This window comes from Typopeltis vanoorti, chromosome 3 (genome assembly GCF_054136105.1).
Source record: "Typopeltis vanoorti isolate ZY-2024b chromosome 3, IOZ_Tvanoo_1.0, whole genome shotgun sequence".
NCBI lineage: Eukaryota > Metazoa > Arthropoda > Arachnida > Uropygi > Thelyphonidae > Typopeltis > Typopeltis vanoorti.
Window position 1 is genome coordinate 49133503 of NC_143551.1, and position 16023 is coordinate 49149525.

The window sequence follows — 16023 nt, forward strand, 5'->3', positions numbered from 1 at the left end:
TTTATTTATTTATTTGTATGTGGCTCCACCCACGAAAGGTTTGAATACCGAATGGTACTACCACAGTTAGTATGAAGTGCCTCTGCTAGATGCAGATGAGAGTAAAATCTGCTGAGATATTTGCAGTTTAATTCAAATTTGCAACTTAGGTTATTGAGAACAGATACTATGCGTGGCTGTGTCGTGTGCCCTTTGCAATTGTGTTCCATCTCGAATTTTGGGTAGTTTGCCTTTCGGCTGTTTGGGAGCAGCTATATACGCCACCATCTAGGGAAATGACTATGAACAAGGTGGTTTCCCGTTGCCTTCCTTGCCGTAGTATATCCTATGGCTGTACCCTGTGTTCACGGGTACGGTTTGCCTGATTGCGGGATGAAAAACCCGAGATAAACTGGTGGAAAAAATCCTGCTCTCCACGCCTAAGACCAGCTATGGCTATGGCTGAGAAAAATCCTTAAGCTCCTCACGTCGCCGACGGGAATCGAACCTAGGACACTCCTTCCCCAGGCATATGGTTGCGAAGTGCAAAGCAACTAGGCGGACATCCACTTGAATTAGGACTTTTAAAATAAAAATGTGCATTAGGATCTACTTCAAACATCTTCTAGGATGGTTAAAAAAAAATTGTATTAGGAAAATAAATAATGACCAGAACTTAAATTTGATTTGTTAAATTTAACAGTTTTCAAGTCTGATAGTTGAAGCGATGCCTTTTTTTTTTTTTTTTTTTTTTCATTCATAGAATTTTACAATGCAAATTTGTTATCAGAGATTAAATTCTGAAACAACATAAGTTATGCGATGGCTACGGCGGTTGGATTGCACCCAATTGATCTACAAGAAATGACCATTTATCCTCATCCTTCTCCCTACTCCCCAGATCTGACGGCCTGCTGTTCTGCAGCTTTTAATAATGATGCTAACTCTGAGTTCGCTGTATCAAATTACAATGCAATCTTGAAAGCAGATTTAAGGGAATAAAAGGTAAATAAATGCTGGAATCTTAGGGGTGGGGGATACAATCAACATTTTTTTTTATCACACCATGTGCTGTACAATTCATTAAATGATGAAATTACCAAACTAACAGTGATCAATCATCGGATGGAATAGTGAATAGACAGAATATTCATTCCTCCGAAGAATGTCTTTCCAGTTTAACTCATCTAGAGTTAAACATTAATGGCTATGATCATGAATTTGCTGGCCACAAATCGTCCATATATTTATTCCCTGCCAAATATACAATGCCCTATATGCGATACATACGGTATACTGCGGCATGTGCTGTTGAATCTTTGAATGATGGTACTGCAGTTTTAGATGCATCATTTTCAACATCTGTGGTCATTCTCAGGCCTCTATTAGAAATAACTCATTGGCCAGTTTTTGTATTTCGTATAATGTTCATAGTTGTCTAAGAAATAGTGTCTAAAATCCACTAAACGTCCAAGCTGACAATATAGTATCTAACTATTAGTAAGCGTTTGTTTTTCGTTGGTAGTCTGGAAATGAATTAAGACGCTTTGCGGAGTCCAAATTATACTCGTGCGTTAGTGGAATGCATATCATGTACTGAGGCACCCAATACTTTTTGAAACACAGTTTAGTCTTTACAGCATTCTTGTGCCTAAATACATTGACAAAAAATATTAATAGTCTTCGTTCCGAATTCACAGCGTTTTGTAAAAACACTTCTTTTCCAAGGGATAAAAACAAAAATCTGTATTTAACTGATGGTATATTAATTCGCATTCTTATCAACTAACACAGGCTGCGGAGAGTTTCCTATTCACATTATTGATAGTACAAATTCTGATTGAATCTTATCCATTGAAAATCCTTTGTTATTTTGTTTCATTTCGTCTATTGATTGCAGTTCACAAAGCATAGCATTTCAAATATGCATATTTTAAATAATCTTTTCAATGTAACAATCTGTTCTTTTTTTCTGAAAAGTTTTATGTTAGATAGAAATGCCATTTATTTTGCTTTGCTATTTCGCAATTCGAAACTATGTCAACGTTATGGTAGCCCACACACGCACACAAAGCACCCGAGAAAGAACACAAAACATCACCAAATAAGATCGTATTGTGTTAACAGTACTTGAATTAAAAAAAATAGAAGGAAAGAAATAAATAAAAGGCTTTATCTTGACTATTGCATTATTTGTGACAAGGATAAACATCCATTTTTCTTAAGTACAAGCAAATAAAGTTTGCGCTAAGAAAGTGGAACGTGTCTAGTTGATAATGGACAGTCAATGCTCACTTTTCACAAGATGATTAATATTGTACTATTTGAAAAAGACATTCTTGATAAGAATGGATTTCTCTCTTTTCACTCGTGTTTTTAAGGGATTCACTGACCTGGCACCTAAATCTTTCAACCTCGGAATTCTTATCAGACTTCCCAGTAAGATTACGTCGAGAATAGCAACGGAAATTCGAGTATAAAAGAAGAAGCTTGTATGTTCATTATCAAACTGGATTACAAAAGTGATTTGAAACTTGTCAAGTTGGCGAAGCTTTAATAAAAAGCATTAATAAAAGGAGAAATACAGTGCTCAGAAAGATCGTCTTTTGCTTTTATATAAGATTGCGCAGAGGCAGTCCATAAAATTAATATTTGCTGTTATTAAATATGCCAAGAGAAATATAAATATTTCCGGTTTCTTTGTGTCAGCCTTCGTTTGCTATTATTATTCAGACAAGAAATAACTATATTAACCTTCCTTTAATGTCCTTATCATTCACGCTGTACGGGATGCTCGACATTTGTACTATTTTTCCTTCGCACTTGAGTAAAGTTCGAAGTCCACTGACCTTTCAAAATTTCCGTTATTTATAATCAAGTAGGAAAATAATTCCGGAAATACTTCAAAACACATTCAACTTCAATTTATTTTATGTCAGTTATAGACCAGTTATTTTACAATTTTGTTGTGCCCATAACGTTATTCCATTCCTGATATGCAAGAATGTGTTTTATCATTTTAAACAGAATCAATAAAGAGCAAACTACGCTCCAACTTTACAGCCTAATTGAGTTTGGTTGGCATTCTTTCTGTTCCAGAGTGCTGCAGTAATCGTATCTTGGAAAACAATAGCAATTAAAATGTAAAATCTTTGGAATGTTTCCTTAAAAAATATTTCCTGCTTATCCCTTCTCAGGTAGCAGTGCATTTTTTTAAACTCTGGAAATGTGCGAATTCCACTTTGCATCGCGTCTGTTTTTTAAGTGCAGTGCTAAAATTAATGTCACGTTTGCAGAAAACTTAAAAATTACTTTTAATTAGCTATTAAAGTCTTGGAAAAATTCATCGTATTATCGGAGCAGTGGAGTAGGCAGCATTTTCTAGAAAGAAGAGGAAGAGAGAGTAGTTAAACGTTTTAAAAATTAACTGTTATTGTACTCCACGCAACCAATAATATTGCAGCTAGTAGCAAAAAGCCATTGATCATACGACAGCGAGCCTATACACAGATATTAAGCGAGGTGCATGCCGAAAGATTCCTTGTGCGCACCATTGCCATAGAATATTAATAACAAACACAGCGAAAATGTGGGTCTGGAGTAGCTTACCCTCAAAAAGTGGTTAATATGCTAGCAAACTGTTTATAGACTTAGATTTTTTTAGAGGGGGAATGGTTACTTATATGGGTCGAATTAAGTAAATAATTCATATTTTCTGTAATATATTTGAGTTATCTTATGGAACATCTATTAACATTCAGCACTTTCAACTTGACCATTCACCATGATGACATTTTCACGTGTTCTGAATTACTTGTTAGCTAAAATTCCAGGAGTAATCCGTTGATCACTTGGCAAGTTTAACTCTAATTGCGAAATCATGTTGATTATGCAAGAAAGAGTATATTATGCTATCAGTGAGAGGAAGAGTGAATGCAGAAGCTTGGCTTCCTATTCTTTCTTTTCAATGGAGTGAATGAAAGTGATTTCCATTTTTTTTTTTCTTTGAATGTGGAGTTCTGACTTGAATGTCTTTAAAATTAGCAATGAGAAGGAATATCTCATGTACGAAGTGCAATATATCAAGTAACTATCTTTAAGAGAATCAAAAAAAAAAAATAGAGATGATGATATATCAGAATCTTAGAAGGTTATTCGATGAATGTAAGATAGGAAATTTAGGTCGAGGTTGCTCCACAAGTTTTCTTTGCACATTATATCTGCTTCATATTCGTTTCTTATGAGTATAATCGGAACGCAAGTAGGAAAAGTAGGGAATCTTTTCCTCTTTTTCTCGGGTTAAAGACGGTCAAAGCAGAACTGAGGAAATGTGCGCTCGACGAAGCAGATGACCTGGTCAGCACAAACGTAAAACTTATCTTGGTTATGATGATTCTGTTTCAGGCAGTCTTCTTGTATGATACTTCCTGTTGTCTAACTACGCTGTAGATAAACAGGAAAAGATTACAAGCAGCGAAATCTCGCACAAATCTTGTTTTTTGATTCTATTACTAGAAGCCTTAAATTAAACAGAATAAAAATTCACTTCAAAATCTAACCTCCCCATTGTAAAAACTTTGAAACTGAATTGAATGCATATAAAAAGAATAAACAATAAGACAAAGCAGCGGTAAGAACAATACCGCTTCGCTACTTCAGTAGGATTTCCGTGATAAAATACAATACAGTCATTTATTGCTATCTCAGTGTGTATACATATACATATACACCTTTATTATGTGACTCCCACTCACAAAAGATAGGCTAAGAATACATAATCCTTTCCTTGCTCTGTCAACATATATGATATTTCGCCAGTGATAATTTTATGTTGATGAATTTAGGTATAAAAATTCTATGGCTTGAGTCTACCATGAACAAGAATTCTCCAAATTCTGTATATCTTTACATTTCTGCAGTTCAGTCTTTTGTGGTCTTTCTGAAGGTCTCCTTTTGTTGTGTTATATTCAGAACTTGCGGAAGCCCTTCAATGCGCATTCTGTATGCATATCTATCATATCATAACTGTTTTTGATTTGGAATATGGTAGTTTAATTATTGTCTTATGTTTTCGTTGGCTTTTATTTCAGTTCATAGTGCACTGTTTATCTTTCTCAAATACTTATTTTGCAGAATTTAAATTTAATCGTAGTAGACCAAACTAGATTTATTTAGTTTAAGAGTTTATTCATAATTTAACTTGGTTTAACCGTGATTAACGTACCTAAATGCTTCTGTCTCCCTATTTTCACTGTTTTAGTTTTACTAAAATACATCGAAAAGTGCAATAATTTGCATTGCATTGCATAGGTCTTAGTTGCTTTTATGGTGTGGAAAGGTGATTTTGGTTTGCTGTGGAGAGTCACGTTGTATTTGATCACTATTACGATTGTTACCAATCATTACCAATCATTGTTATGATCAAATACGGAATCTCCCACCTTTTCGATATTTTTTTTTCTAGTCGTTTTTAATATTTTGTTTTTACGTTACTTCTGGTGTAGGATATGCAGATGATATAGCCTCGTTGGAGAAAAATATATTAGAATAACATTTAGAAAACTCAAAACTGCTGCTGAAAAACTATGATTACAAATCAACCAGGATAAAAGTGAATATTTAAATACATACAGAATTCGCAATCAAGCAGAAAATAACCAGTTTAACAGTGAACTGTTTTGAACTAATAATACTTGATCACTATCCTGATGATATTCAAATGAAACGTCGCATATCAAAGTCACAAAGTGCATGTTTCTATCTCGGCAGCTCAGTTGATAAAAGCCACTACTTATTTACAGCAAAGACTGGTGGTTAAAATCTCACATTAGGCATGAATGCCTGTAAAAGTTTGCAACAAGCTTGTCAAGAATTAGTCCATAGCGTTTTAAGTTTATAAAACGCTTCAGCACTGATCTCATAAGATATAGGCGGTAAGAGATTTTTTTTCCCTCAGAAATTCCATTTTCATCCCGGATATAAGACAAAACACCAACCAACACACGCAAATTGACAGACATAATACGCTCATCTCATGACGAACGTTCATTCAGCTTGCTTGCTCTGGACATGATCTGTCTCGGGATTAGCTGATATTAACAGTAAGTCAGTATCATTATCACTATCTTGAATTAATTAAGTTCAAGAAACACTGCATACGCGGATCAGATATATATCTTAACGCCTGCTTTAACTCTCTAAATAAACCTAATCAAAATCCATTGGTCAATCATAAATTTGTGGCTATATTTTGTAAAGGCTGGATATTTCTGAATATCATAATCATAGGCGGCTCGTGGCTTGAAATCGTGGGGGTGCTGCAACTTTCGAAATATACATACACACTGTAACTACAGTGTATACGAGTTTGGATAAAATCAAAATTATGGTAAAAATTAAAAAAAAAATAAACATGAAAAAATATTGTTTCTTATCGATAAAATTATACAGTTTGGTATAATTCAAAATTACTTAAAAATAAAATATATTCTTCTTGTTTGTTTCATGAAAAAAATATTGTTTATTATCGATAAAATTATACAGTTTAGTATAATTCAAAATTACTTAAAAATAAAATCCATTATCATAACCCCAATAATATTCTAAAATAAAAACTATAACAAATGTTATGTCTTTAATTGCAACGTCCAAATATTTAAGACGGAGTAAACACGATAAGCACGAATACTCTACTACTGGTGCAAACTGCATACACCCTCTGTCCAAAAAGAAACAGAATTTTTGATAGAAAATAAAACACAGGCCAATTATAATTATTCAAATCATTTATTTCAATTAATATACTCTCCCTCGGCTTCGATACAGTTTGGCACTATCAGTTAATTCGTTAAATGAGTTTTTTATATCGGTTTTTGGGATACTGTTGAGGGTCGTGGTTACTGCCCCCCTTGAACGTTTTCAATGGTGTCGTATCGCTTTCCTTTCATCGGCAAATGAAGTCGCGAGGGAAGAGAACGAAATCACAGGGTGCTAAATCAGTTGAATATGGCGAGTGATCCAACACACAAACTTGGTTTTTGCTCAAAAACTGTCTCAGAATGTTCGAACGATGAGATGGTGCATTATCGTGCAAAAGTGACTAACTACCTGCATCACGATATTCATGCCGTACGTAACGAATTTTCGCTATCAATCGCTTCAAAATTTCGAGATAAAAATCACTATTGATCGTTGGTGGAACGAATTCTTTGTGGATAATGTCCCTTGGAATCGTAGAAACAAATCAGCATTGTCTTTACTTTTGACTTCTCCAAGCGACTTTTTTTCCGATGCCCCTCTTCTGGTGGTCTCCACTCAGCACTCTGGAGCTTTGTTTCGGTCTCATACTCAAAACACCACATTTCGTCACCAGTAACGATTGTTTCAATGAAGTCTGAGTCCTTACAGGCGGTTTCAATGAGGTCCTTGCAGTGTTCAATTTGATATATTTTTTGGTCATCGGTCAACTTGTGGGGAACAAATCGCGAATTCAATTTACGAAGGCCCAAACTCTCGGTCAAAATGTTGTGTACAGTTGATTTTGGAACCCCCCAATTCATCTTCAATCAATCTCACGGACGATTTCGAGTTTTTTTCTTTGATGAAACCACGCACTTTTTGGATGCTAACTTTGCTCAATCCAGTTTTTGGACGGCCCGGCTTTTCGTCGTCCTTAAACGTCTCACGACCACTTTGAAATCGCTTAAACCACTCGTAAACTTGAGTACAGGATAAGCATTCATCACCGTATGCTTTTTGAAGCATTTAATGCATTTCGGTAAAACTTTTACCAAGTTTAACACAAAAGTCAATCGCAGCTCTCTGTTTGAAACTCATTTAACGACCGTTCGTCAAAACACACTGTCACTATTGGCACTATAACTCGGATTCTAATGAAACAAATGTCATAAGCAGTTGACACAACACTAATGAAGGTTGCCGCTTTCGACAACAAAAAGATACAACAGGTTGCGCCACTAATTTCTTCCATTTTCGAAAAGTTCGGTTTCTTTTTTGGACATAGGGTGTATAAACACCAGTGGAACTGCTGAATAGATAAAAATGATCATTACGCTAATAGCTCGCATCTCACTATAACGTGCATATGTTTGTGCGCGAAGCAATATCACACTGTGGTAAACACAGTGCTGCTAGCGCCCTTCGCCCTCCTAATGCTACAAGATGAATTTTTATTATTTTTTATGCAAAATTAAGAGAATTGTATAGGATTGTTGATGATAAAATTAAATATTACAAGCAAATATAAATAAATTTATAAATATATTTATATATCGAGAAAAATTGGGGGTGCTGCAGTTCCACAGTGCCTATGCACGAGCCGCCTCTGGTCAAAATACTAAAAACGCTGTAGAAGTACGATGTAATGTAACCTTTTAATGTTGACTGAAATTTGTGAAATTTTTCGTTGTACCATAGTCATTTTTTGAAACCAGTCCACTTAATACTATGACAAAATTTCATATGTAGCCTTCAGAATATTTCCCTTCGTCACTCATTGCTCCACTGCAAGAGATGATATCAAGGAACAATTTCAAAAGAGACTTTTATTATTATATATATATATATATAAGCCATACACGAAAGTCACAAGACCTACAATTGATGCGTTGTACCTTCTACCTATGGTACAACGCATCAATGCACGTGGACAAAATACCGCTTATTTTGAGGTTTCGCGCAAAGGAGTTTGTCGCGAAATCCTGTAGTACATCGCTGGATCTTATTCTCATGTTACTATGTCTCACGCGACGGGGGGGGGGGGGGGAGAGAAACAGCGTTTACTGAAAAAAAAAAAAAGTTTTCAAAGTTTCGATAGGCATTTTGCGTCATTTTTATAACAAAATTTCGGCTTTCAATCAATTTTTTTTTTATTTCTTTCTGCAACTGTTTTAATCGAATTTTGGGGAAAAAAATCTACTGTTCAGTCTGTATCACCGATCAGTTCCTCTTTTAAACAGGAAACTGCATGTGGAATATCAACTAGAACACAAAAATAGAGTTACTCTAATATCAATGTACACGAATGAACGCAAATGCATATCCATGAAAACCAAGATCGTGCTTGCATACATGCTTCCCATGTGTCTTGGTCGATTTTAGATAATCTCTGTCGACTTTCACAGACCACTGAGTACATTAGTGCAGAGACAATTGACTGTGACAACCCTTCAACTAGGTGGTTCACCAAGCTAGCATAACGAGATTACCCGGCAGAGCATTGTAAATATTGACTTTGCCGACTCTTACCAACAGTGGCACCGTGAACTTTTTGTTATGTTAATTTTATTGACCTCTTAGATGACTCATCCATTACACCTGCTTTAAAACAGGTGAAAGACGAAGAATTTAAATTACAGCAGAAGACATTCAAAATAGGTAAAAATATCGAATCATAGGTTTCTTAATGAATATATCCTATAAAGAACTTTGAATAGTCATCGGAGAAAAACAAAATCACAGAAAGGAAAAGATGATTCTTCAATAAATTTTGTCAGTACTGTTTAGAAAGAAGTATTTAACTGTAAAATAATATTTAATATTGTATTAAGAACATTTAACACAGACCTCTTGGTCTTGGAACTGCAGTTATGCAACTATGACTGACATGAAGTATGTCTTAATTGCAACCGTTCTCTGGCTGATTTGTCCGTTTTGTGGATGGTTAAAACTCGAAATTCCAGGGGGGGAGTAACCTGACATCCCCATATAAGACCAACTACCTCACCTTTCTGGAAACACTCAAAGAATTCGATGAACTCTGGTTTTTCCAATGGCAGGGGAGGGGCACACGTTCCGTTGTCCTTCCGAATTAGGAAGTATTATCCGAAAATGCTTCTCTTATCATTGTATATCACGATCGTCGATTACCTTCTTCAGTCTCTTCTCATTTCACATATCACAGTCCCAAATCACCTTAGTTTTCCGCCTCTCAGGCGCTTCCTCATTGCTCTCTGAGGAATAATCGAGATGCGGCCTGATCAAGGCCTTATAGAATGGAACTACCGCATCCTTGTCTGGGTTTGTCAATTGTCCTCATCATTGCATCAGTTCTCTGTGTCGTCTTCACGTTACAATATGTTCCCGAAACTTTGACATCTTGTCCACTACCATCGGAAAATCTCTTACTTCCCACTTTGCCACCAGGCAAGCCGGCCAAAGAATATTAGCAATTAACAGTTTCATACAGTAGTCTATACAGTGGGACTCCAAGATCATCTAGCTCTTGCCACAATACCAAAAGCTTTTAACCTTTTGGGCAGGATTATCATAAAAAAAGAAATGCAGTATATAGGTTTAAAGCTCTAAATACTAAAACGTTTACTTTAGATACATTAAGCTGTCATCCTCTGCCCTTATCACACATTATATGATTGTTCAAATCCTGCTGAATAAGTACTATATCGTTATCACCATTAAAACTCACCTCAGCTTTGCATTATCCGCAAACAATTGAGTATCTCCTTCCACATCATACATATCATTAAAATACAAGTTAAACAGCTGTGCCAAGGACAGACCTTTGTGAAACTACATGCATTACTCTCCCGCTTCCTTACATACAACTAGCATCTATCACAGAGAGAGATTCTGTCTCATAGCCAGTCCTTTGATGCAATTTAAACACTAATTTATCCTGTGGAAAGCTGTCAGATGCTTGTTCAAAATCCAGAAATACAACATATGAATCTTCTTTGTGCATGACTTATTTTTTTTAAATAAAATATGGAAGGAAGAGAAGTACTAAAAGCAAGAGCTCTCCTTAAATCCTTAATTAAAAGTCTAGTTAAAATTAACTAGAATTTTAACTTGATCAAAGAAATCAGTATCTTTTTCAGAATCGTATTAAGATAACGTGTTCAAAAGGCTACATTTTTTTTATTAAAAATATAGTTCTAAAAATTATAAAAAAAAATTATAAGTTCTGTATCATGCGATTAATTTTCTTCGAGCAGCTACTGCTGCCAGAAGAAAATAAAGTGTAATAGAATAGTTATAAATATAATATATATCCTATCCGTAGTTCTAACAGGACTTAAGCGCTCACGACCTTTCCAAGGACTTCGCAACCGTAACTCGAGGATAAGGTGGTTAGCCCTATGCCTACAATTATGATATAATGTAATAAAAATAATCTATCATAATAGAACCAGAACCAAATTGGACATGACGTTGAAAGTTGCATAGAAAAATACAACAGCAAAATAGTCCAGTTTGTCAATTTTTTTTTTTTTACTACCCAAATTGTGAAATCTCATTTCTTTGCAAATCTACGATTAATTTTCTTAGGGCGGCTACTGCTGTTCGGAAAAAAATTGACTGTAGTAGAATAGTAATAATTATATTTCTTTCTTGCTCATTACTTTTATTTGCTCATTACTTGCTCATTATTTCTTGCACATTTCTTTCTTACCATTACGCTACAAAGATTCAGCGTAATGATACTTGTATATGCTCCTTACTACAGCAAAGCGTTGTAGTTTTATAACATAATATTATAGAAAGCAATAGTAAAAAATGTAGATAATTACACAATGTCTTTCTTTTTTTTCCCTTTTTTTTTTTCGAATAAAGCTCATTGTTTAAATAAGGAAAAACAGCTAGCGTTAATGTGCTTAAAATTAAATTATTTCAGCCCACGATCAAGTCGCTCGTTTATTTTTGAAGTGTGTGAGCTGTCAGAAAGCTCTGGCGATCCTGGATTCGAAGGACAACCCAAACTAGTTTTACTGCTGCATTAGCGGATATAATTATCAATGAAGAGCTAGCTGAGTTAGCTATCGAAAAATCGATCAAAATAAATCTTGATAATGGAATCATCCATTTACGACATACATCAAATAATGATGTAGTATTTTATAAATCCATGTCTCCAAGTTTTGTTTCGCTGTGATAATCTTTTTTCCTTGTAACATTAAAGTTAAGATAGTAATTTTTTACACAAACGATCAGCATTTAAAAATTTAATGTGTTTAATATAAAACATAATATGTAATGTAAAAGTTAAGTGCTTAACGATACTATTAAATCCAAACTGTAATCTAGAATTCAGTTCAAACAGCAATTATTAGCAGAATGAATTAATTTATTCCACTTTCATTGAAATTTAGTCCTTGCTTACGGCGTCATGGTCATTTTAGAAATTCTTTCCTTCACCACCACTACATTTTTATCGAGGCAGATTTCGAAACAGTTATTTTGAAGGCCAATTTTTTTTGCGACATCTCGAATTGACATCAGTCGTAGCCTTCATTCAGTAGAAGTTGCAAAGGATAAGATCAAATGAGAACGGCAAGTATTCCACTTGGCTAGAAGCCATAATTATTAATGTTATGATTGGGGGTTTAGGGCAAAATATTCACGAAGACAGATTATGGCGCATATCTGAATCATTGTTGGTAACATTCTATACGAAACAGTAATAATTCTGAGACGATTTATCATCTACCAGCATGAGCTGACTGCCTGAGTTTCGTCAAGTTGGTGTTGTTTTAATGTAGAAGTCCGTTCTGCCATTGCCTTCTTTAAAACTAAAAGTATTTGCAAACCTGTCTGCGATTTTCACAATTTTATAACTCGCTCTCCAGAAAAGTTGATATCGCCAATCGAGTCAAAACTACAAGACATATTTCGTATACGAAAATTAGTATTATTACTACTAATACAAGTGTGGTCTGAAAAGTTTTCGGCCTCGACTATAGATAGCAACATTATCGGCAAGATTTTTTTTTTCTACGGTGGTACATCTTTCCTAAGCATCCATGTGAAATTGCAAGTCATTCTATCAATCTGTTTGTTTTATACAGCTGTCTGAAGCAAACGTGTTGTCTGTATCCCTTGAAATGGATAAAAGTGAGTATCTTGCGGTTATAAAATTCTTTGTAAAAGAAGTTTTAACGCCAAAAGAAATTCATTTGAAGTTCATAAAGGTTTATGGGCACTCTTCTTCTTCATTTTTGACAATTAAGAAATGGGCTGCCGAGTTTAAACGTGGCCGTACCAGCCTTGAAGATGATCCACGTGAAGGACGTCCAAAAAGTGTAACAACACCAGAAATCATTGATCAAGTGCACGATGTGGTATTGGATGACCGACGAGTCAAAGTGCGTGAAATTGCTGAGACTATAGGTATTTCAAAAGAAAGTGTTGGATATATTTTGCATGAAGAATTGCAAATAAAAAAGCTTTGCGAAAGATGGGTGCCGCGCTTGCTCACAGCTGATCAAAATCGCACTCGCATGAAAATCTCTGAACAGTGCTTGGAGCGTTTCGTTTTAACAAGAATCAAACTGATTTTGTGCATCGATTTATTACTATGGATGAGAGTTGGATTCACCATTACACACCAGCATCCAAACAGCAGTCAAAACAGTGGACAGAAGCTGGTTATTCAGCGCCAAAGAAGACAAACTCGGTTCCATCAGCAGGAAAGGACATAGCATCGGTGTTTTCGGATGTTAAAGGCATTTTGTTTATTAATTATCTTGAAAAGGGTAAAACAATAACCGGAGAATATGATTCCCTTTTAACCAGACTAGACGAAACAATTCTTGTGAAAAAACCCAGTTTGCAGAAGAAAAAAATCATCTTTCATCAGAACAATGCACATGCCCACAAAGGTGTATTGGCAATGGTAAAATTAAGGGATCTGCACTATGAATTGTTGGAACATCCACCCCATTCCCCAGAATTGGCTCTCTTCCCAAAACTAAAATTCTTCCTCGCTGGGCAGCGTTTTTCTTCGAATCAAGAGGTGATTGCAGTTGTAGAGGGGGTGGATGTTTTACAGATCGTACTGAGATCTGTAAAACAGATCGTACTGAGAACCACTACATGAACGGGATAATGGCGAAGGAGCATCGCTGGAATAAATATATTAGTCTTAAGGGAGATTATGTTGAAAAATAAAAATAATTTTGAAATTATAAATTCGTTTTTCCATTGTTAGGCGAGAGCTGTTCAGACCACCCTCGTGCATTGACATCTTCATGAAGTCTACGACAGAGGAAAGCCGAGCACAATATTTACTGTTCACTTATTCATTCATGCAATTAACCGTTCAATTATTCAGTCGCTTATCTACACTAAATACCTAAAATGACAGCAACGATCCATTCAGGCGGTAATGCTTGTCATAATATCTATTTCGAGCATTTCGATGCTGACCAACCTCTTATTCAACTCCCACCAGTGATTTCTGCTCTCTCTCTCCCAACCATGTATTATCAAAGCCTCCTCCGCGTCTATCCTAAAAAACCTCCCTTCACCAACATATCTCTATCATATAAAATCGCCCCCTTCTTTACTTACCGACAAACTCTGCAGTTCAAGATCCGTTAATCTTGAACTGCAGAGTTCAAGATTCCACAGCCCCGAAATCAATTTTGTCATTTGCCTTTGAACTCTTTCTAATGTTTTCATCATCTCCCTTAAACCCAGAAGAGAAATCTCGTACATTAATCCAAATGTGGCTCAATCAAAGCTTTATATAACGAATGTCATAAAAAAAGTATTATAAAAAGCAGGAAAGAGTATAACAACGTTTATCAGGTAGAAAACACATTATAAATAAAATTCTGATATCTCCTTTATAAGCACTTTGCATTTAAATAAGTACAATTTGTAAACTTACTGTTCTCCAGATCCTTTGCAGAGTACACTTCACCGTAAGTTCCTTCTCCGATCACATTTTGTAAGCGAAATTTTCTACTTGGATCAGGCAATTTGCTGAAATCGATATGTTTCGAAAGAGAGGAGTACCGAGCCATATTTTTTCGTCTTAATGCACATTGACTAAGAGTCCTAAATAATAACAACAATTTTCAGATTGAGAAGCAAACTTTTTATAAAGTTATTTCATTTTATAAAAATAAAGTAATCTAAAATACGTTTAAATTTTAAATGCAATGCTGTTTCATTTCTTTAAAAATGAAACATAGTGAAACATGACGATTAAATGATGATTATTATTATAAACGTTTAAATTTTAAAGATTAAGAATACATGAAGAAACCATTTAAAACATCAGAAAAGGATGAATAGATAAAAATGATCTCTCGTAATTACGGTGTACGAGCTACGTGGCATTGTCTTCAGAATTACGAAGAGTGTGTGCTCTTTTGGGGGGAACAAAGTGAGATGAAAAACTGTTTTCATACTTGTTTAGGGTGCTGTAAACAATTTAGTTTTAAAATATATTTTTGTGTCACTTCCCCACTAAAAATATTTAACTGAAAGCAAAATTGATTTGGTTTCAGTTGGATTTCATAAAATTTTATATTGTGTATGTGTTTACGCTGTAAACATGTAGGGGCCCCCCACATAAACAACAGTCGTGTGTACTACGTTGTTTACAAGCATCGGAAATGCTATGAGCAATTTTGCTAGTAGATTTAATGAAAAAACGTCCCAAAATCGATAACGTTGGAACAGATATCACGTGATACAACTTTATAAAGAAGGACAAATAACTGCCATGATACGCCGTGCTGTTAATTTAGGGATCACACTCTGAGAAATATCAGAAATAATGCGAAGAAAATAAAAAAGTAGCATTATATCAGTACACGGTTCAGTTTACAAAAATCGTCGTATAACCAGATATCCATAATGGAAAAAATACTGACGACATAGATGGAGATCAACGCTGAAAAATTTGCCTCCATGCCAAGCTATCATGTGGAATAAGGCACGAAATACTTTTGTTAGGTATATTTTTGAGACAGCGCGTCCTAATTTGACGCCTGTTGCATCTCCTGTTCCTTCAGTATCATCGGACTATGATTATTATCATGACGACATAATAATAATGTAATAAAATGAAGACGGCATTAATTGATAAAAATTATCACATTTATCAATTCAAATAAGCATTGGGGTCGGGGGGGAATCGCAGCTCTCCCGCATTCAACACCAGCAGCAGAAAAGCGTCCTTTTGATTTTTTGTATGTTAAAAAATTTAGTCTTCTTCTCCCTTCTACTGTTAGGCCTACTGGCCTGTTACATAGCTATCTTAAGCGCTTCTAA

At 35.1% G+C, this 16023-nt stretch overlaps 1 protein-coding gene across 1 annotated transcript in view; it reads right to left on the reverse strand.

Moving 5' to 3' along the window:
- The window catches only part of ninaC (STKc_myosinIII_N_like and MYSc_Myo21 domain-containing protein ninaC), a 579315-nt gene extending 564550 nt beyond the window's left edge, over nucleotides 1-14765 (reverse strand). Inside the window, exon 1 of the mRNA XM_090415596.1 lies at nucleotides 14630-14765. Coding sequence (XP_090271722.1) covers nucleotides 14630-14765 — 136 coding nt within the window. The remainder of the gene's footprint in view (nucleotides 1-14629) is intronic.
- Nucleotides 14766-16023: the final 1258 nt, after the last annotated feature.